Source organism: Notolabrus celidotus, chromosome 8 (genome assembly GCF_009762535.1).
Source record: "Notolabrus celidotus isolate fNotCel1 chromosome 8, fNotCel1.pri, whole genome shotgun sequence".
Classification (NCBI taxonomy): Eukaryota; Metazoa; Chordata; class Actinopteri; order Labriformes; family Labridae; genus Notolabrus; species Notolabrus celidotus.
The window spans coordinates 14,563,700-14,586,872 of record NC_048279.1 but is presented as its reverse complement, the minus strand read 5'-3'; the positions used below and the strand labels follow the sequence as shown (position 1 = coordinate 14,586,872).

The 23,173-nt window shown below is 40.3% G+C and overlaps 1 protein-coding gene across 4 annotated transcripts in view; it reads right to left on the bottom strand.

Moving 5' to 3' along the window:
• flt4 (fms related receptor tyrosine kinase 4) overlaps positions 1-23,173 on the bottom strand; it is a 60,378-nt gene that overhangs the window by 6,000 nt on the left and 31,205 nt on the right. For all 4 annotated transcript variants that reach the window (XM_034689213.1, XM_034689216.1, XM_034689217.1 and 1 more), the window contains exons 6-22: positions 22,559-22,698; positions 22,308-22,479; positions 20,990-21,107; positions 20,652-20,836; positions 19,783-19,948; positions 16,107-16,242; positions 15,298-15,406; positions 12,613-12,972; positions 11,673-11,819; positions 10,324-10,455; positions 9,580-9,686; positions 8,374-8,509; positions 7,814-7,918; positions 7,492-7,605; positions 1,944-2,032; positions 1,610-1,769; positions 1,411-1,505 (exon numbers count right to left, since the gene is read on the bottom strand). In XM_034689213.1, the coding sequence (XP_034545104.1) occupies positions 1,411-1,505; positions 1,610-1,769; positions 1,944-2,032; positions 7,492-7,605; positions 7,814-7,918; positions 8,374-8,509; positions 9,580-9,686; positions 10,324-10,455; positions 11,673-11,819; positions 12,613-12,972; positions 15,298-15,406; positions 16,107-16,242; positions 19,783-19,948; positions 20,652-20,836; positions 20,990-21,107; positions 22,308-22,479; positions 22,559-22,698 (2,471 nt within the window). The remainder of the gene's footprint in view (positions 1-1,410; positions 1,506-1,609; positions 1,770-1,943; positions 2,033-7,491; positions 7,606-7,813; positions 7,919-8,373; positions 8,510-9,579; positions 9,687-10,323; positions 10,456-11,672; positions 11,820-12,612; positions 12,973-15,297; positions 15,407-16,106; positions 16,243-19,782; positions 19,949-20,651; positions 20,837-20,989; positions 21,108-22,307; positions 22,480-22,558; positions 22,699-23,173) is intronic.

The following is a 23,173-nucleotide window of genomic DNA, read 5'->3' as shown; positions in this document are numbered from 1 at the left end:
GAAATGTGGGGAGTAGAGACTTGGGGGAGAAATGAAGTAGATGTTCAAGACCAGGAGTCAAAACAGTGACATGGTCTGTAGTCTCTGTATATGGGGCTCACACCTAACATGTAGGCCAACCAGCACTCCATAATCAATTCAGTTTAAACCAAATTAATTCAAACTCATTAAAGTTTAACTTTATTTCTGATTAGCTCAATGTATTCTTTTTATTAAATTAAGAATTTGTCAACATATTTTTACAATTCAATTTTGATTTGTTTTTAGTCAAGATTCATTAAATCATTTTCTACAGTCTAGTTTTTTTGAATACATCATACCAATATGTCACATCAACTGACGAGACACCTGTCTGAAAATCATTATTAAATAAAATGTTAATTAATTTATAACCTTGTTTGACTTGTTTGTTTAGCCCTTAACTTCAAATTATTTGAAGTTAAGGGCTAAAATTAGCATTTTTAAAATGATGCCTTAATAATACTATATATGGAATACAGTAAAATGTTGCAAGAGGCTAATTGAGGTGTATCTCTTACATTTTTGCAGTAAGTACCTTGTAATTATTTGTATCTCCTGTTGAGGAACCGTCTGATTGTGTTGATTTTAACACCCACTGTGAACAAAGTGATACCTCTAATCTCTATGCCGATCTTTTCCAGTAATGTTTATCCCACAGAAAAAAATCTCATCCTGCTTTCTTTGAGAAGTGAAAAATATCATTCACTGAGAATATTTTCTGTCAAAAACATTAAAATATTCTATATCTACAGCGAGCTGCCAATCATAAGGTCTGACATCTACTCCCTCGCAGTGGTTATAGGCATTAGAGATTATAACGTAGAGACAGTCGGTACTGTTGCTGATGTCTCATTTGCTGTTGAAGGTCAAAGAGAGGCATCACGGTTTATGTCAGTTCATCTCCTCACAGGAGCTTTAACAAGCAGGATGCAGGGTCTTTTGACTGCAGAGAGTATTTCTCTTGAGCTGTATTGAGACTGAAATGTCTAAAATCTGACCTTTTATTATAATAAATAATTTTGCATTGACTATCACAGTTTTTTTCTCTCCTGTAATTTGTGTATAAAGATCTCCTTAAGTATTATTGACTAAAAGAAAGTTGTGTATTTTATACGACTAAAACATATCAAGCTGATAATTTTGTAAGCAACTAACAATTTAACTGCATTGCACTATGGGACAACTAGCAATAAAACACATACTTGCTAAGAATGACTCTGCAGTGCTTCATTATGGCACAGCTCAGGTGTATGGTTAGGTAGTTAGTAGTTAACAGCACTGTGTCTTGAAGTGCTGGATGATTCAGCTACAATTGTCTCTGAGAGCAACCTCTGGTGACAATCCAGCACAGCTCAGCCTCTAATTATCCTTGTATTGCAGACAATTAACCTTTCTAGAGGCCAGGAACTCCATCCCACGTGCCACCTGGAAGCTGTAGCAAATTAGATCTTCTATTGTCAGAGGAGTCTTCCACAAGTCCTCCACTAAAGAGAGAAGAGGTGGGGAGAGGGCGGCAATGAAGGGAAAAACAGTTAATGAGTCTTAACAAGTTAAAAAAATCAACTTCCTTAAATTAAAAGGGACTCACTTTTCTCCACCACAGGAGTCTGACTGGGAGTGTTGGATGGAGTTTGAGGGTTGATGAGGCGAGAGGAAGGGGAGGGTGAGGGCTGGTGGCGAGCTCTTTGGTCCATTTGACCCGCCTCAATCATCCGTCTTACTTGACTCTGTGTTTTAGGAGAGCGGTCCTGAGAGAGGACACAATCCAAAATCAATATCAACAGAGTTGAAAAACAGAAGTGTCAGAGTGCTTTATATGTGAGAAGATAAAAAAAGAAAAAAAGGAAAGAAGATTCTTTCTGTGGATTTTAAGCCATCTAATCAGTGCAAGACAAACGGCTGCAGTTTGGTGTGTTGGGTACCCTGTATGGGAGGAAGAACTCTCTCTTGGCTCGTAAGAAGTTGGACAGGTTCCCATACGTGCAGTACTCCACTATAACCATCAGTGGACCTGAAAATATACACAGATTATTTTGCTGGTTGATATTTCAATCATGACTGTTCTTAGTAAAAAAAAAAAAAAACACCAAATTCTGCAAACTCTTCACCTTAACTCTACCAGTAAAAATAATTTCTGCCTCATGTTGAGAGAGCACTTATTTAACTACACATTGAAAATAATGAGAGTCTGCATTCTTTGAGCATTTCCTGCCGGAGGTTAACAGCAAGGCTAAATTATAGCTTTTGTTAAGGGTAAACATTGTCAGATGTGTGCTCCTGAAAAATGTGCTCCATGGGTCAAATTGATCTATGGAAGTAAAATTAGAGGTGTGGAAGAAAAAGAGAGGCAGCTGCTTTACTTCCTTTGCTGGTGTGCTACAGGGGCTGGTACATATCTGACATTCCACCTTTAATATTAATAAATATACCAATGTTTCAATACCAGGTAGAGATGTTTCAAAAAAAGAAAAAAGAGACAAACATAAATACACTCTGAAACTGTCAGAAACATGTTAACTGTAAACATAAAGAACTCAGTCTTTATATGTTTTTACATCATTTTAAATTCAGTGCTTTGTAATTCTGAGTTATAACTATCTGCTTTATTACAAAGCTGTGTGAAGTATTTGATTCTGATTGTTCATAGCAAAGCAACATTTAATAGGACTGGTCTGTCATATCTCAAGAGCAGACTGTTACTCTGAAGAACAAACTGTTATTAGGTAAGCAGCTCTAGTCACAGACTCTGGCAGACTAACTGTAAACATATCGATGCGCCGAAATTTGACGTTAGTTTGTTTACAGCGGGAAAACCAAGAAAAGGCAAAAACAGCAGAGAGTGAAAGACAACAACTGGAGGCTACCACATAGAACACAATTAAAGATGATGCATGCAGTAAATACTTAACAGAACACAGTATGGGGTATGGTGGTGTTTGAGGACAAATAAATAGAAAAGAAAATGTCACACACTCGATTATGACAAGACAGAAAAACACATCAGATGCAGCGCTCATTCATGCTCGTTCACCTTGTTTTACTTCAGTCTGTATTCAGTTTAATTTGAGTAATTACAGCTGAGTGAGCTCATTTTAAGACAGCTACTGATTGAATTGTTGCACTAGAGGCAGCTCAACACTTGAGTGTGACAGACTATTCTTAACTGAAGACATGTAACCAACTTTGGATTGTGTTTAAATCAATGTTTGGTGAAATTAAATCGATTTGACTGGGAATAAGCTAGATAATGTACAGTAAGACGACGGAGCAAGTCCTGCCACTTTATTGGGGTTCCAATCTGCTATGATGACCTGCTCACAGTTCATTATCCCTTACTTAGTTTAGGCAAATTATTTTTATATTTCACAATATATTCAATACAACATCTATGATATGATTATATGATATACACTTGAGGTCAAAATTATTAGCCCCCCTTGTGAAATCAGATAAAACCCTTGATTTCTCCATGAAAATGACCATTAAAAACAAGTGTTTATAGTTTATGTGTTTCCAAAATAACAAAGACAAATGTTCACTATGTTTGACTTGGATATTTTATTGATGCAATGAATTGAAACAAGAAAAGGTAAAAATGGCATGTCCAAAATTATTAGCCCCCTGGCCCTAAGTAGTCAATAGTGCACCCTTTCTGAGCCACACCTTACAACAACCTCTTCAAATAGTTCTTTACAAGGTTGGCACATGTCTCTGGAGGGATTTTGGCCCATTTTTCCAATGCAAATTGTTCCAGCTGGTCCAAAATACATGGTTTCTGAGCATGGACATTCACTTTGAGCACCCGCCACAGATTCTTCACAGGATTTAAATCTGGGCTCTGTACGGGCCACTCCAGGACCTTGGTTTTGGTGTCCTTTATCAATCAATCAATCAAGCTTTATTTATATAGCACCTTTCATACAAATAAAATGCAACCCAAAGTGCTTTACAGCGATTGAAAACAAGAAAGAAGCAGAAATGAAACAATGCTAAGACATTTTAGTGGAAGATAATAATAATGATAATAATAAAACTAATAAAAATACAAATTAAAAATAAGAACAACATAAAAATAAAATAAAATAGAGACCAATGCACACCAAAATAAAATATGTGTAATTAAAATAAGTTAAAGCATCAAAATTAAGAAATAAAAATAGTTAAAATAAATAGATTTAAAAGGTAAGGATAAGAGTTGAAAAATAAAACTAAGGCTGAAAAATATCAATAAAACTGAGTGGATAAATAAAATTAAATAAATGAATGAATAAATACATAAAAATAGAATAAGATAACAGTTAAAATTACTAAAATAATAAAGCAACATTTAAATCAATATTCTAATAAAAGGTAGGTAATAAAATTGTTAAACCCTACATAAAAGCCAGACTGAATAAATATGTTTTTAGTTTACGTTTAAAAGTCTCAATATCTCCATCAGCTCCTCTCAGATCCTCCGGCAGGCTGTTCCATAGTTTGGGAGCGTAGTGGCTGAAAGCAGCGTCACCAAATGTTTTAGTTCTGCTCTTAGGAACAGCTAAAAGAGAGGAGCCGGAGGATCTGAGAGACCTACCTGGTTTATATACTAAAAGCATCTCTGAGATGTAGTCTGGTGCAAGGCCATGCAGTGCCTTAAAAACTAGTAAAATAATTTTAAAATCAATACGAAAAGCAACAGGCAGCCAATGTAAAGATTTTAAAATAGGCGTAATGTGTGCTCTCCCTCTGGTCCTCGTTAAAACTCTAGCTGCTGCATTTTGTATTAACTGCAGTTTGTTAATTGTGTTCTTTGGAAGACCAGAAAGGAGAGCATTGCAGTAGTCCAGCCTGCTGGTTATAAAAGCGTGCATTAGTCTCTCTGTGTTGCTCAGAGAGAGAAACGGCCTCACCCTAGAAATGTTCTTTAAATGATAAAAGGCTGTTTTGGTGATAAAACGAACATGTGGTTTAAAATTAAAATCAGAATCAAATAAAACACCTAGGTTTCTGGCTTCTTGGCTTGGATTAAGTCCATGAACATTTAGTGTGGAGGCCAGTTTCTCTCTCTGAGCCTTTGAGCCGATGACAAGTACGTCCGTTTTTTCCTGGTTGAGCTGTAAAAAGTTATGTGACATCCAGGTTTTAATATCTAAAATGCAGTTAAAAAGTGAGTCAATCGGCCCAGTGTCATCAGGAGACACGGCCACATAGAGCTGAGTGTCATCAGCGTAGCTGTGGAAATCTATGCCATGTCTCCTGATGACACTGCCCAGGGGAAGCATGTACAAGTTAAAAAGTAACGGTCCTAAAATTGATCCTTGCGGTACCCCACAGGTAACCTCATGATGTTCAGAATTTTGATTGTTGATTGTTACATAAAAATTTCTGTTAGAGAGGTAGGATGCGAACCATTTAAAAACACTACCGGACAGGCCAACATACTCACTTAATCTGTTTAAAAGAATTTGGTGGTCAACAGTATCAAAAGCAGCACTGAGGTCAAGTAGCACCAGGACTGTAGGTTTGCTGTTGTCAAGGTTTTTCCTGATGTCATCTACTACTTTTAGTAAGGCGGTCTCTGTGCTGTGATGTGTTCTAAAACCTGACTGAAACATTTCAAATTTGGTATTTGAGTTTAAAAAGGTATTTAACTGGATAAAAACAAGTTTCTCTAAAATCTTACTTAAAAATGGGAGATTTGAAATTGGTCTAAAATTACTTGGTGATAAAATGTCTAAGTTCCCTTTCTTTAAAAGAGGTTTCACTAAAGCAGTTTTAAAATCATTTGGGAAGACACCCAGCTGTAGAGAATAATTTACTATGGTGAGTATGTCTTCCGATACAGAATTAAAAACAGTTTTAAAAAGGGAGGTAGGGATGGGATCAAGGGAACATGTGGAGGGTTTCAGTTCTGTTACCACCCTCCTCAGTGTGTCAGCATCAACCAGGTCAAAACAGCCGTACTTGTCATCACAGGGTACATTTGGTACAGGTAAAAGTGCAGTGTGCATGTTTTGTTGGCAGATACCAGACCTAATTTTAAGTATTTTCTCCCTGAAGTAGCCAGCAAACTCTTCGCAGTTGGAACCTGAAAGCTGAGCACTGTTGTTGACTGTGGGGTGTAAGAGTGAATCAATGGTATTGAAAAGAAGTCTGGGGTTGTGGATGTTGGTGTTTATGAGGTTTGAGAAGTATGCCTGTCTTGATGTTCGAATTGTTTTATTGTAGTTTTGAAGTTTTTCAGTGAATATGTTTTGATGTATAGTGAGTTTTGTTTTTCTCCATCTGCGTTCAGCAGTTCTACATTCTTTCTTTAGGTTCCTCGTGTAGTCATTTTTCCATGGTACCATCTTTTTTGTGGTAATTTTCTTTAAGAACTGTTTGACCAATTTTGACGTAAGCTTTGGATCATTGTCTTGCTGGAAGACCCAGCGCCAATGAAAGCCTAGACTTAGAGCAGAGTTCTTCACATTATCCCTCAAAATGTCAACATAACTTTCTTTTTTCATGATGCCATGCACCAGAACAAGATTTCCTGTGCCTGAGGCTGCAAAACAGCCCCACAGTAAGATGCTCCCCCCACCATGTTTAATTCTGAGGACCGTGTTCTAAGGGTTGAAGGAATCCCCCTTTCTTGGCCAAAACTCATCTTTACCTTTCAAATGTTTTGGGGCAAACGTCAATTTGGCTCTGATGTGCTGCTCTTTATGTAAAGGGGTTCTTCTGGGACGATGGTCCTGAAGCCCACTACGATGAAGATCCCTCACAACTGTGCTCCTTCAAACATCAACTCCAGAGGAGGTCAGGTCAGCAACAATCACCTTGGCAGATGTCCGGGTCTTCTTGCTGACATCTTCGACTACTTTCCTCTCCAAAGTTCTTGAAATCCTTGCGTTTTCTACCACGCCTAGGTTTTTTTCCAACAGAGTTTGTCTCCTTGTACTTTGCAATGATGCAACATACAGCTATTCTAGACACTGTAAAACGCCTGGAAATTATAGTATAGCCTTCCCCCTTATTATGAGCCTCAAATATCTTCTTTCTGAGCTCAAGACTGATTTCCATTGTCTTTGGCATGGTTAGTATGAGTAGTCTCTCTCAATAATGTGTTCAAGTGCCCTGTTTGGAGTCCCTTAAGTAAATCTCAATGCTGTTTGAATGCTCAGGTGTTGTTAGGAAGCCAACAGACCTACAGCTGTTGTTAGGAAACCAGCTGACTGCTCAGGTGTGTTTTAAAAGTAAAAATTCACAGGGGGGCTAATAATTTTGACCACCCCATTTTTCACTATATTTGATATAAAGTTATCCTAAAAATGTATTTTACATTCCAAAATGTAACAAAGCTACTAAAGAACACTGGTGAATGTTTGCTTATATCAAGTTTTATCAATGATTCAAACACTGGGCAGAATTTAAGGAAAATGTTCCAGAATTCCTGGGGGGCTAATAATTTTGACCTCACGTGTATTCCAGTAAATATGAGTATCATACCATTAGGTTTGGTGCAGGCTCCTATTAGGTTCACCACATTCAAGTGATTCCCAATGTGAATCAGGATCTTCAACTCTGACATCAAGGCTTTATGCTCACTTGCTGTAGCTCCGTCTGAAAGACAGAAGAAATGTCACACTATAAATAAAATACATCTGACTTGTGAAGTATGGTATGTGTAAAAATGTGCTTACTGAACTCATGTACATAAATCAAGAAAATTCCAATGAAGAACTTCCTCAAGTTTGTGTTTCGCTTGCTTCTTAGGCTGCTAGTGACATTTTAATGATAGATGACACTCTTATAAGACGCTGGATCTTACCCTTTAGCATCTTAACAGCCACTGTGTCCAAACGGCTGCTCTTGCCAATGCTGTAGATTGATGCTTCGATCACTTTTCCAAAGGCACCGTGGCCTAGGACCTTTCCTATATCAGGAGAGACAGAATATTCACAGTCATTGATTACTGCAGGTTTGGTTTTAGTCCCGCTGGACTACACAAACACTTGTGGTTGCAAAATGTAAATGCATCTGGCCTCCTCACAGTCGAGGGGGAGTTATTAGAATTTCAATTGCGAACAACATGTTCCTCTTAAGTTGTTGTAGTGGAACAGATGCTCTACCTCAGGGCGATTTTAGAGAGCCGTGCAGAGAACAAGCACATTTTTAGCATTAGCACTTCACTTGGCAGCATTCTGCCCAGCTGGCTGCGGCCCAAACTCATGCCATTAAGCATTCTGAAAATGGATACCTAATTCAGTTTCATCCATCTATTTGCCCCCCCCCCCCCGTAGATGTATTCCCTAACTCCTCCTTGTTTACTTGTTTACCCCACCATCCATCCATCCATACCATGTTTTCCCACAGCTCGGAAATGCTCACCCAGCCGAAGTTTGTCTCTGGAGATCTCCCACTGTGAGGAGTCATAGGGCAAATATTCACACTGCTCATCCAGAGGCACCTCTCCTGGGTCCATGATGATTGACAGATAGCCGGTCTTTATGTCTGCAGGGTTAACCTGAAGTTCAGAGAGAGAGAGGAAGGTTAAATAAGAAGAGGAGCTGTCTGCTGAATAGAAGTAAACATAGTAAAGGAAGGGATGGAAACACAGCACATAAGTAACCTGAATATGAATAAAGGAAAGGTGACATACACAGACAGAAGAAAAGAAAGAAAAGAAAACACAATAGTGCACTGCAGCAAGTAACTACCGTGGTGTGAATAAAACATGGTATTGTCACAGTTGTGTTGTTTAAATTACATTTATTTGTGTTTTTCTCTGCTTCAACTTTCAGTTTGTTTTTGTTGTGTAACAGCTGAGACACTCTCAAGCCTCTACAGGACTGACAAAATTCTCAGTTGGATATTTAGGTATTCCTATTTCCTTCCAAGTTGATGTTTATATGGTAAAATATTTTATGAAACACTGACATTAATCATGAGGCAGGAGAATAACAGAGAGTTCTCAGTTTGTGTGAGCATTCCTCATAACCTTTTCACAGTATTGATATTACTGTCCTTGTTATTTCAGTAAATGAACAAGGACAGCAGTCTCGGGCTCTCTTGTTTGCTGCTTTTACAGACGTTTTATGATGAGAGGAGTCAGTGTGATGTTATTGCCTAAAAAGCAACTCACTCATGATGCTTTTTTTTTTTTGTGTGCAAATAAATGTTTGCTTTAGGTTACAAGTGAACAATGAGGCAAGCATCAGAAAGATAAAGATGCTAAAACAATTAAGAGAGCAACAAGAGCCATGTCTTACTGAATCTGTTGATGTCATCTTCACACTGGAAGTTGCTGCTCAGCAACAGAGTAAAGCCATCAATATGTGACCAAGTGAGGAATAAAGTGATTTCAGCCTCATCATAGACGCCCTTGTTGATTGGGTTCATAGCGGTAACACAGCTAATTAGGCTGACTCCTAGCAGATATCAGAGAGAAAATGACAGACTCTCTCCAAGATCAAACGGGCCGTGCTGAAACTCAGACAGACATATTGGGTGTCAGAGGTTAAAGTGTCTCCGTCACAGCCCGTCAGTTTCTCTCACAAACACACAGATACTCAGAGAAAGGCGGCGCCCTCTGACCCTCTTCACGTTGCAGAAGATGAGGATGAGCAAGGCCCAGAAGAAAACAGCGATGACTCCCGTCCCGATGAGGATTACAATCTCAACGTTGGCCTTGTCACTTGAACCTTGACGGAGGAAACGAAACATCGGGAAACATCATTTCTGGTTGCAGATGTTATGAATACTGAGTATCTGACATTTCATTTATTCAACTTCTCTTTGTTGTCACCACTCTTTACGACCCGTAGGGGGTGCTGTATTACAAACTATGTATTCTACTTTCCTTGCAAGCTCCTTACATTAAATCTTTTGCTTTACATAAATGTGCTTAAGAGCCACTTACTCTTTTCAACCATTCATCATGAGCACACTTCCAGCAGACCAATTCAATTACTCATCTGAACACAAAATATCCCAGCAGTCAAAGACTTTAATTTCACTTTAGATAGCTGTTCAGAAAAGAAGAATCAAAATCTACAGCTGCAGTGAAAGTGTGAGAGGTGAACCACCAAAAATAAAAACTGTGCGTTTTGTATGCAGAGATGCAAGCTCAAGGGCGACAGGGATCTCAGGCCTGAGTGAACTCAAAAAAGCATGTCAGCTGCAAGAGCGTATGAGTGGATACAGGTGGTCTTAACAGTGTGTTTCTGTGTGTGTGTGTGTGTGTGTGTGTGTGTGTGTGTGTGTGTGTGTGTGTGTGTGTGTGTGTGTGTGTGTGTGTGTGTGTGTGTGTGTGTGTGTGTGTGTATGAGGCTGTCTCACCGATGACCCTAACGGCTGCCGAGGAGTTGACACAGCCACCCTGGTTGCAGGCTCTACAGGTGTAAAGCCCAGCGTCCTCCTCCCTGACCCGCTGGATACTCAGTGTGCGGTTTGAATCCTGCAGCTGGATACCTGCGACAAGCCACTGGGAATTATTTATACACACCCCAGATACACACATACATTATGCTGCACCTCAACACTTTTTACCTCTCAGAAAATCAGGAACATTTTTAATAACCTGCTTGAATTCTTGTCACACCCTTGGAAATCTAATCAATAGTATTTATTTATAATCCCGCCGCCCCGTGCTGCAGCCATATGTCCCAGCTGCCTCTTTGAGTGAACCCGGAGCATCAGCTGTCACTCAGACCCATATTGACCACCCCTTCTCCCCCTTCGTCTCCTCCTTGAGATGTTAAGAAGAGAAGCCGCAGAGAGAAAGCTAATAAGCCAAGTCTATCAGCAGCAGCAGGGTTTAATGTGTGTGCATCAGGGTGTGTGGGTGTGCATGGATGTGAGACACCCGTACATGCCTTATTGTCACTGTTTCTGTTTGACACATTTGTTCAACAGTATGTGTGTGGGAGGTGCTGGTGGGTGGTTGTGTTTCTGCTCTTGTTTGCCCTTTTGATAGCTAGATTACAATTTATCATGTTTCATACTTCATTACTGTACAAAAAAAGAAACATCTGCCAAAAGAAAAGATAAATTAGTTAATATCAATATGTCAAATTTAAAGGTAAGCTACATTGAAATAGCAATGAAATCAGCAGTATTTTTGTTTTATAAAAGTAGATAATAAACTCATATTTCATCAGATAATGAATATCAATCAATCAATCAATCTTTATTTGTATAGCGCCAAATCACAACAAACGTTATCTCAAGACGCTTTTACAAACATAGGAGGTCTAGACCACTCTATCTCAAATTATGAACAGAGACCCAACTTCAAGACAGGGTAAGACTCAGTCTGACCCCACCTTAATCCATCATGAGCATTGCACATCGCAGTATTTAGCTAGTTACAGTGGTGAGGAAAAACTTCCTTTTAACAGGCAGAAACCTCAGGCAGAACCAGACTCATGTTAGACAGCCATCATGCCTCGACCGAGTTGGGTCTGGAAAGACAGATAGAGGGGCGTAAGAGAGAGAAGTGATAGTGATGAGACGAGTCGTAGAAGCTGTTGCCGCTCAATAGAAACATATGTCCTCCTAAATTAAATTCTAGAGGTGGGAAACTGTCCTTCAGTGTATTTCTGTTTGTACGTGTGGCTGGGTGGGCAGGTGGGCGGCTGCACTGTTGTGTAAACGTGTGCATCACCTGTGTAGGTGTGTTCACCCACCTGACATTTGGTGTAGAGGCAGGTTGTCTTTGAACCAAGACAGGCTGGGAAGGGGTCTGCCCTCAGCGTCACACTCCATCCGAAGGGACTCGGTCACATTCACCGTCTGGTTGGTGAGGCTACGCCGGTACCGTGGTGCCTCCAGGGCTACAGAGAAAGAGTAAGACCAGAATTACAGAGAGAAAGAGAGAGAGAGAGAGAGAGAGAGAGAGAGAGAGAGAGAGAGAGAGAGAGAGAGAGAGAGAGAGAGAGAGAGAGAGAGAGAGAGAAAGACAGAGAGAGAGAGAGAGAAAGACAGAGAGAGAGAGAGAGAACGACAGAGAGAGAGAGAGAGAAAGACAGAGAGAGAGAGAGAGAGAGAGAGAGAGAGAGAGAGAGAGAGAGAGAGAGAGAGAAAGACAGAGCGAGAGAGAGAGAGAGAGAGAGAGAGAGAGAGAGAGGGAATTCAGAGTTATTGTCAGCATATATCTGAAGGTTGAATGCTATTAATGTACATTATTTTCACTCAAGGGGTCCCTGGCACTGAAAAAGGCCAAAAGCCAAACAATCCTGTTAAAATAAACATCCAACCTGCAGGCATTATTGCAAGGTAACAGCTCACAACATGAATGAAATGTGGACCTGTTTGTGTGTTTCAGCCCTGCAGCATCTCAGCTCTGTTTTCTGTCACTACATACTGATAATGTGCAAACACCAGGTACTCTCTGTGTTACGTGTGGATGTGGGTATCAGGCTGCGTGGGCACTTCCAATGCGTGTGTGTGTATTTTTAAGCTTCCAGCATCTCCTCCATGCCCATTGAGACCAGTGTGTGCTTCCGCTGCCAAAGGGTTGAGCTTTTCTCTATAATTAGCTGCTGTTAAAGCTGTTAAAGTGACTCCTCTCTCCGGCAAGAGATGTGTATGTCTGTGTCTGCAGCTTTTATCTCTTTTATCGCTCACCTTTGACAGAGATGTAAGTAAAAAGGCACTGTTTCTCCCCACTCCTCCGGCTCTGAGCCTCACACACGTAATGACCCTCATCCTGCAGCTGTACGGATGGGATGGTGAAGTCCAGGACCCAGCTGTTGGAGGGCTCCTGGAAGGAGAGCTGGCCATTTAGGGTATACGCGTAAAGGTGCACGCTCCTGCAGTCCAGCTCCTGGGGCCTGCCCTGCTCGTCATGCAGGGCCTGGGGGTTGAGGCGATACCATTGCAGGTGCTCGTAGGTGTAATTGTCGGCGTTGCAGCACAGAGACACTTTCTCCTGCTCCAGGGGATTCTCTGAAGGCTTAACATCAAGGCTGAACCCCTCTGGGATGGCTTTGAAGATACAGAGAAGGACAGGTTAAGTGATTACGCAGCCTAACAGGACACAGCTTGTGCTGTGGATATTAAAATAAATCCTAAATAGTTAGCTAATTATGAATTCAGCATCAAATATTTTGAAACCCCCCAAAGAATGCTTGATTTATTGACTAGTCTTAATTAAGAACTTATTCTGCATTATACAGAAACTGAGTCATAAATTCATTATGTAAAGGATCAGGATTCAGTCTTATCCAGCCCTGTAACTTTTCAGTAAAAGAGCTTTAGGCCATATGGCCCGGTATGCTGGAAGTGTCTGGGAGGCCTAATCAATAATCTGTGCATGTTCCCAGGTAGACAGTGATGTTGCCTCTGAATGTTTTGGATGTGATATTCCAAAGCTGCAGGTACCACAGACTCTATTCACCTCCACTGTAATGGAGTGCAATCATAAACTCTGTGAAAGATGTAGTCACCGTAAAGTCAACCTTTGGTTTGTGAAATTCTGTTTTTAGTTCTCAAGTTCTATTTTCTCTTTCTTTCTTTTTTTCTTCCTTTGCTGTCAAAATCTGTTTTGGAGGTTGAAATGACCACACTCAGAGGGAACATTGGAGCTCTGTCCTGGTTGGCTGGTCACTGTGAGAGCAGTTAGTCAATCAGAGGTGCATATTCCCCAGAGCACACTCTGCTTGATTGTCAATTTAGGTCTGAATGACTCCATAATTTACACTTATATAGACAAAAGCATCAACTTGTTCAGAAAGTATATAACAAGGAAAATAAAAGTGAAAGGAATCCAAAGATTGATCCTATAAAATGAGACTTCATTTCAAAACCAGTGCAGTTAACCCCTGCTTGCCATAAGTAAAACTTGTGGTTTTGGGCATCCTACCATTGCCTTCACTTTTGAAATGAGATGCTTCTGATAAAGAGTCTGTGTTGAAGGCACAACCCCAAGAGCCCCAGGTCTTTAAACTTAAATGATCTGTACTGCTACAAACCACTTCAGGTGACATTGATGAAAAACGCTTTCATTTCTGTGTTTCGTTTGTTTTCAGATCAAGGTTTAAAACACCACTACATCTGCTAAGCACAAGTATCAGCGTACACTCATCATGTTGATGAATATCTGCCAATCTGCAAATACTTAATCATTCACTAATGGCAGTAGCCAACACAGAAATGTTACATCACATTGATTTAATAATGGCAAGCTGGTAACCCCATGTCTATGCCAACTGTGAGGTGTGGAAATAAAAATAACACAAGAGCTAATTTGTTTTGCGCTGTTACTTCTTTTTCAATTATAAGGCTTCTCATAAATACACCGTACGTAAAAGAGTTTTCAACACAAACTATTAGTTTTTGCAAAATTAAGGTAAAATATACGGCTACAAAAGATCCTAAATTAAGAGCCATTTGGGAGTCGAAAGAGCCAGCTCTTCTTTGGGGGCCGAGTCAAAAGAGCTGACTCTCTGAAAAGAGCCCAACTTCCCATCACTAAAGCACATGCTTACTACCATTTGCACTCTTAGTTGCCCTTGGAACTATTTGTATTGTAAAACGTATCAATGTAAATACTTCAGACCTGTACCATAGTGATAAACAGATAACACTTCAATTTGAATCAAGTAAATACCACTTGTATACTTTAAAACAGAGGGTCATTTCATTCCTTGTGGACTCAACATGACAGCATTTATACTTTCAAGTAATTGATCTTAAACGCTTTCAGAAAATTAACAGTAGCAAGACTCACATATCCCTTCGAGTTACCAAATGGTATCATAACAATGGTGTATGTGCTGTTTTGTAATGACACAGCGCAATTTTATGATTTACCAGAAATGTATTCAAATTATTTCACGGACCCCCAGGCTATGGTTCGCAGACCCCCAGGGGTCCAAGGACCCCACTTTGAGAACAACTGAGCTAGAGTACAGTAATTGAGCCAAATGTACCATAAAACATAAACAATATACCCCCGTTTTCTGTGAATGCATGATTATGAAGTGAAGGAGAAAAGATGTGAAAAAAGTTGCGCAGTGTCGCTGTCTTTTCCAGCACAGCGTGCACTCAACTTTCAATGAATGGGGATGTGTTTTGTTAATAGGGTCAGGTCGCACGCAGCCATGTTGGAATAATTTTCCGGGACTATATGTGATTTTCCAGGACATTTTACTTTTCTCCCATTTTCCAGGTGTTTTCCAGTACTGGAAAACTAGTCAACTGTTTTCCAGGTTTTCCAGGTTTTCCAGGACGCTTGGGAACCCAGCATAGGCAAATATTATATATAGCATGGGAATTGATCTGTAGTTGAATCTTACAAGACATACTTACTGGTTACATAAAAGTAGATCAGTCGCTCATCTTTGCCAACTTTGTTTTCAGCACGACACTTGTACATAACTGAAACACTGGCATTTCGGATCTGAAGCCTGCTCACAATCTGTAAGGTAAAAAATCAGGATGAGACTTAAAGGATAAAGTTCTTGAATAACACGCAGATTTTTTTTAAAAAAGAGAGCGGTATGCTTTCATGTTATTCTTCATGTGCTGACATACACCAGGTTCCTTGCTGACGGGTGAATGAGACGTAAATTTGCTCAGAAGTGACTGAAAAACATCAGGACTTTGTGTGTACGTGTGTGTCAGTGCATTTGTGTACCCATATTATGACTTCCTCTTATGGCTGTGGTTTATAAATGAACAGGAGTGTGTGCGTGCACATGTGCCCTCTCGCATGTGTGTGTGTGTGTGTGTGTGTGTGTGTGTGTGTGTGTGTGTGTGTGTGTGTGTGTGTGTGTGTGTGTGTGTGTGTGTTCATACCCCGTCCTCACAGGAAGTCTGCAGAGGAAAGCTGTTCTAAATATTTCTACTGTGGAAATGGCTCTTGATTGACAAATTGTGTTATGGAGCTCAGAATTTGGGACGCTTACATAAAAACATTGCAGTTCAAGGATAAGTCCACTTACATAAATGTCTTCTTTTTGTCTTCTGGGTTAATCTTAAGCAGATTCTAACATTTATTCAACAAAACTTGCAACCATCCATATTATAATAATACTATACTATAAATCATTTTCTTATTCATGGAGCAATGTGCCTTTAGATGGCATGCCCGTCATAGTCAAACAACTGTTATTTACTTTTTGTTGGCCGTCGACCACTTCCATGGATGTTTCGATAGCCTCAATTTCATTCACAGCATTCTCTGAGTTAATGTCCAGCCAGTTCTGACAGTCTGCGATCCTGTCACTCCGGCCCTTCCTGTCTCGTTGGACCCTGGAGACAAACACAGACACAGTCATGACATCTCGCCTCATTGACATGCATAGCAGAGAGTGAGCTGTGGGGAAGAATCCAGAGGCACATCAAACCAGACATCCTGAGGTTTTTATGAGATTTTTGTCTCCACAGACTAGTTTGCATTTCAGATAATGAACATCAGCTCAGACCCCAAAGCTGAGGCAATTATGCTTGGTGTCCTGGCAACTAATGAATAAACTATGGTATCAGTTTTTATGATAAGGATCCATAGTGTGAATAGTGCAGCAGAACTAATGAACATGAAATGGATTTTTGTTTTGCCTTTTCTCCTAAAGGCACAACTGCAGTATTCTAGCAGAAGGTGATCAGGGTCAGTTTCATTTTATTCTCTATTAGTGTACAAACGCCGCACCCCACCGACGTTTTCAAATAGAAAAAAAAAAAATCAATCATTTTTCTGTGAGAAATAACCTGTTTTGATTTACTCTAGGCATTTTTATGATCTTGTGGTCGTGACTATAAGTAAAAATGTACTGTCAATATCTGTTTAAAAACACATGCTTGTTTTTGTCCATTTGTAGAAAACCAAATCAAAACACCTGACATGGTCACGGCTATCTGTGAGGAGTCTAGGTCACATCCCCTGTCTTGGGGAATTTAACAGCAGTATGATATAAAATTGCACCCATTTTACACTTACAAGGTTTCAATATGCTATCTATTCTTTTTTTAACTCCAGTGTGGTGGTAGAAATGCCAGTCTTGATCTGTCCACCACTTTGGTTTAGAATGAACTATCTCAAAAAGTATCCCATGGATTGCTGTGAAATGAGGAACACTGATTCATGCCCCCAAAGGGACTATTGGAGATTCAGGTGATCCTCTGCTTTTTCACAGAGTCTCCATGAAGTCAAAGTTTTAATTTGTCCAATACTTAAATGGGAAACTACCTGCAAAAACTAATGACTTTACTCAGTCTCGTTTTATTTAATTCATTTATTTAGAGCTTTACCAGAATAAAAGCTGAACATTAATTACAAAGGTACTTTCAGTATTTTGGAAAGACACCCGTTTACATTCTAGCTTCATTGATCAGTAAATACCCCCTTCATATTTTTACTACCAATTCAAAACTGCTATCCACCTAATTAAGTATGGAGACAGCTGAACACAGTTATTCTGCCCTGGTTTTCTGGTTATTTTGTGTTGACAATATGCCTCAGGGAAGTCCCAACTCCCAGCTAATAAATACTCACACATAACCAGAACTTGTGGTTTAAACCAGAGGTGACCGAGCCTTTGTGGCGGCTGCCCCTCGGCTCTGGAACAACCTGCCCCAACATATCCGCTCTGCGGGATCAACTGAGGTTATTCAATCCTCTCTTAAGAAACACCGTTTCTCCCTGGCTTTTAATCAAGGTTGAGTGGACATCTGGCATAATCTTAATTAAATTTGAATTTATTTTGTTCTATCTTATTTTATTATATATTTGCACTGTGTTTATGTATTTTAATATTGTATTTTAGTGTTGTATTGTATGTTACGTTTGTCATTTGTGCTGCTTTTGATCTGTACAGCACTTTGGTCAACCCCAGTTGGTTTAAACGTGCTCTATAAATAAGGTTTGAGTTGAGTTGAGTTGAAACACCGTTTTTTGTTCAGATAAAACATGCAATATAAAATGTGTCCATGAGTGAGATATTAAGTTGCTCAAAGGTCAATCATTTTACTTTCAAAAAGTAGGGTAAGACTGTGACATTATTAACCAATGGCCACAAGCAAAAATCATGTAAACAAATTGGCGAACTCAAACAAAAAGTACAACGTGAGCTTATTAGTATAGCTCTGCTTATCGCTGACAGTTCAATCAAGAAAACAAAATAAGGGGGTAAAAATATTTTTTTTAAATTTTATAAAGAAAGTTGATCTTTTTCTTAATGCATGGTCTCTTTACAATCTCACTCTGTTTTATTTTTTCACTTCTAAGGGCCCAAAATAACTGAAATACAGCTCAGAAGTTGTGATATGTCAACTTTGCCTTCTCAGTTTTCATTCACAGCACCAAGCACTTTTAAAAGTGGAGCAGTTCAAGAGCAGAGCACTGGCTTCATCCAACCCTGACACATGTGAATCATGATGTTTGAAGCTGTTGTGTACTCTGGAAAAGAACTTGGTAACCTGGCCATTATTTGGTTGCCTCAGGACAACTTTTAGCAGGAGCTTCAAGGCTTTGGGTCGTGCTTAATGTCAAACCCTGCCAAAGCTAACTATTTCTCCATGATTTCAGTCTGAAGCGTTGCTATCTGTTTTCTGCTCCTCACTTTATATTTAGCTTACAGATATGAGGAAGATACTAATTAACTCTTCAAAGCCACAGAAGCAAATACATTTAATTACCACAACATCACAGATAGCTTTCTGTACCAAAAAAAAGCCGAAAGAAAACATATAGTTTGAATGGCATTTGTTCTACCAAACTAAATGGCTCCTCTGGCTACTCTTATGTCTGACCATCTTATTAAAATTGAAAAATTCGATTCATATTGAGCAGAAAGGTCAAGACAGCCATGTCTCAGTCAGTACCATTGAAATGTCACAAGAGATGTACAGGAGACAGAACATGAACAGAAAAGATGAAGCAGAAGTTGAGCCTATCCTGCCACTGTTGTGTGTTTGTGCCTCTAAGAGCAGGCTTGGCGCTTTGTTTCCATGTTTTCTGCCCACATGGAAAGGTCAGGAGAACAGCTATAACTCTAAAAATTAGCCTTGGGGCAGATGGAGGCAGTCGGATATTATGAGAATATTCAGGAGAAGCGGCTGCAACACGGGGCTTACAAAGGAAAAATTACTGAGATCTATTGTAAATGGCCATCCTGAGAACCCATTATATTGTGCAGTAGGTTTCAGCTGAAAGGCTGGAGAGCCCAGGGCGATGCTTGGCAATAAATATGAGAGTGTGCTTTGGAGTTTATGTGTGCATTTACCTGAGTGTGTGCATGATATATAGCACCCTGATGGTTGGTTTCTTTACATTTCTGAGTATGTGTGTGTGTGTGTGTGTGTGTGTGTGTGTGTGTGTGTGTGTGTGTGTGTGTGTGTGTGTGTGTGTGTGTGTGTGTGTGTGTGTGTGTGTGTGTGTTATGTGTTTGGCTAAGATTCTCAGTAAGTGAGACTGCTGTGTGAGAACTGAAGCATGGCCAACCAGCTGCAGAGAAACAGAAACGTTATCTCTGTGTGGGGGAGGAAGCAGGTCGGACACCAAACAGGCAATCTTTCCTTTCGTCTTCTCGTCCCTCTATTTTCTTCTCCTCCACCTTCCTCTTAATCCCTTCTCTTTTCATCCACCTCCACATCTCTTTCTTCATCGTCTCCTCCCTCTTTTCTAGACACAGAGTCAGTGGATAATTTCACACTGACCTCTTCCTCTACTGCTTCCCACTCCTCTCCTCTTGTCTGTCCTGTTCGATAAAACCTTATTCTGCTCCCACACTGGTTTGCAAAAAATATCACTCTGAGTGTGTGACTGTTTTTATCTGGGAGAGTTGTTTTTCTTACGGTCTGCTCTGAGTGCTGTTGAGGATGCATGGGCCCCAGGCCCTCCACTGCCAGCTGACGGTAGGAGCAGGGACACCATATGCAGTGCATGTTAGAGTCTGGCTGCTGCCACTGGGGTAAGGACTGGATGGATCTGCCACTTCTTTCTCATGGATCTGAGGGGGGACTGGGGAAGAGGAGAGAAACCTAATAAGACTCAGAGTTACAGATGTATCTCAGCATATTTTCATTTTGCAGGGAAAGAAAACTCCATGGACTTGTTGGCAATCGGTCACGGGAATGGAGAATACTGCCCTCAATATCTTAATGCACTGCTATGAAAAATTCAGAATCATCTGAAGATCTGGTTTGGTTATCTAAGACAGGGGGTAAAACATAACTTAAAAACAACTAGGCAACACAAGTCAGAGAGAGAACCATGGTTAGGATCAAATGAGAAGAACAAATCCAACCGAAAAGGAAAGAATCAACTACAGCAATCAAACACACTTTGTGTTTCAGTCTCAGATTCAACTTCAACAGGAAAAATGACACAATCTGGATTATGATGACATCATTTGTTTTATTTGTATCTTCAGACTCCTCTTCTTTAGAGTATCTTTGTTGATTCAACACTCTAACTATTTTGTTTTACCACAAATAAAAACTGCACTTTAGCTCCTACATCACCTTTGTGTTTGAACACGAATCATATGTTTCCAGCGATGCGTGTCCACAACTGCCGGACACTATTGTCCTTTCTTGGAAAACTAGTAAACCTCTGGAGTTTTGTAGCAGGAGTGCTAATTGTTGCACATCCTCTGATTTTATTGCACACAAAACATCTGGCTGAAGTCCACTGAGGGTACACAGACAAACAGACTGGTTACCGTTGACGACAAGTGTGATGTTGAGCCTCTTCTCCAGCCCAGCGGCCCAGTTCTTCAGCACCACTGTGTAGAGCCCAGAACTCCCCTGAGACACCTCCTTAAAATCCAGGGCATGGTTAAGGTGCATCCTCAGCCTTTTCAGCTTGAACTCTGGCAGCTGGTTTATCGGCTTTCCATCTTTATACCTGTACACAACACACACACACACACACACACACACACACACACACACACACACACACACACACACAAACAGGTGTTGTGGAACAGTATTCCCGCCATCTGAAGTGAATAATGCTCAATATGTTTAATGTATTGACAAAAGAGTTTCATCTCACCATTGGGTTTCATGTGTGGGGAATGAAGAAACATTCACTTGCAATTTGAAAGATTTCTGGCCAGCAGTTACCTCCACCACCGGGCTGTTTCTGTAGTTGAGGCTGATAAATGGCTTTTCTGGAACAGGATACATTCATTCATTAGTATAAGTTAGTCGGCGGTCCAAATCTCAAAGCCAAAGAAAGTCTTTGCCAGAAATGTCAAGTGTCCATCGCTTTGAAAGCATTGGACATGACAGCTACTGTTGATTCCAATGCTGACCCCAAATCTTTAGAAAACTTCAGACCAATATTACGAAATCATTCCTCAGCTGTATGTCAATACAATCATTTCAAACTACAGCTTTTCCTATGAAGGCCATGTTACATCTAAATATGCGAGGCGCTAGTGGCCTAGCGGTCTAAGCGCCCCACATACAGAGGCTACAGTCCTTGTCGCAGGGGTCACCGGTTTGATTCACAGCCGCAACAATTTCCTGCATGTCTTCCCCCTCTCTCTACTCCACACATTTCCTGTCTCTCTTCAGCTGTCGTATCAATAAAGGCAAAAAAGCCCAAAAATATAACTTTAAAAAATTTTAAAATAAAAATCTAAATATCCAAGAAGAAGTTTAGACGTTGATTTTGAACAGACCTGGAACACCACTGGAATCAGACATTCCCTCCAGGCATTAAGTATTTGATAGATTTTGGAGACATTTTCCTTTTAAGTATATATTTTTCATTGCAAGAATTTTTTTTCATGTCAAAATGTTAGGCAATTTACAGTAGTACCCTCAGGCAGCACTTAAATTGACTGATATGACCAGTAGTTTTCTGGCCATTGTTAGTGTATTGTAACAAAGGGAAGCTACATAAAACTTAGCTCTATATTGATACTGCTTTGTAATGAGCAATACCAAGTCCTCTTGTTTCTCTACAGTTTAGCATGTCACTGTAGTGCTCTCTCATCATTTCAGGTATATGAACCTTTTGTGAGTTTAGCATCATAGTTTAAATTGAAATGTCTCCAGAACCACTGCAGAGACTGCTGCAAATGTGAAACAGACATTCAGTGCTCCCATATGGTGATTTATGCTTCTAGAGAGCTAGAGAGATCACTTTGTAGCTTACCTACTGGGTGACTGTCATTTGAATCTGTGTAGTACTTCAGTTTTAAAGTGTGTCATTGCAAAAAATGCTGCCTAGTATTTATAGAGTCTTAATCATATAGCTGAGAACAGATACTCTTAGTACAATAATGTTTAATCAATCAGGCTGATTCATAGATCAAGACAAGACAAGTTAGCAAATCTTTCTCACTTGAGCTTGTGCTTACCATAAACTATGACCTGAGTTAGTTGAGTCTGTGTTGCTTCCATGGTGATGATGTTGCAGCTGTAGGGGCCGGTGTCTGTGACGTTTACACTCGGGATGGTCAGGACGCTGACAGCCTCTGTGGCATGAGTCAGGGCTTCACGATAGGATCTTATATCCACCCGACTGTTCGTCTGGGGAGAAGGAATGGTTCAGTTTTTTTCAGGTTGGACTTCTATTTAAAAGATGCAACCAGCTGTTGCTGCTGCATACCTGTTTGCCGGGGTAAGACCACTGAATGTCCACTCCAGCGTTGAACTCCACCAGCGCCGTGCAGTTCATGGTGAGGGCCTCCCCCATTATCATCTCCACAGGGTCCTCAGGAAACAGCTTGACATCGTAAACCTTACTTCCTGTCAGGAAAAATGAATAAGGGGGAGGGAGGGACAGAGAGACAGTGGGAGAGGTCACGGTGGCATCGTCAGCAGTTTTTCCTTCCTTTCAAGACCAGAGGAAACGAGGAGTCATCCTACTATAAAGAATGTCCGTCACTTGCCGGCACTGTTTCCATTCATGTGTCAAGCTAAAAATTAGTGAGGGAAATCAAAGTTGAATTGAGCGAAGACTCAATTCAAGATAAAAAGAACAATCAAAAAAACACTGGAGTCCGGCCAATGTCTTTGATATTCAAGCCACCTCTCTGTGCAGTCACTGGAAAATGTGTGGTGTCTAAAATAACATGAAGGCTGGTGAAGTCTGTGCAGCAGACTGTGATTGCTTGATTGTTTTAAACGCCCCATTAGTCTTAGGACTGAAAACTCGCTCTCAGTTTTCGCCTCTGACTGATGCTGCTGTTACTCTTGGCCTGCAGCAGTGGGTATGAGTTTC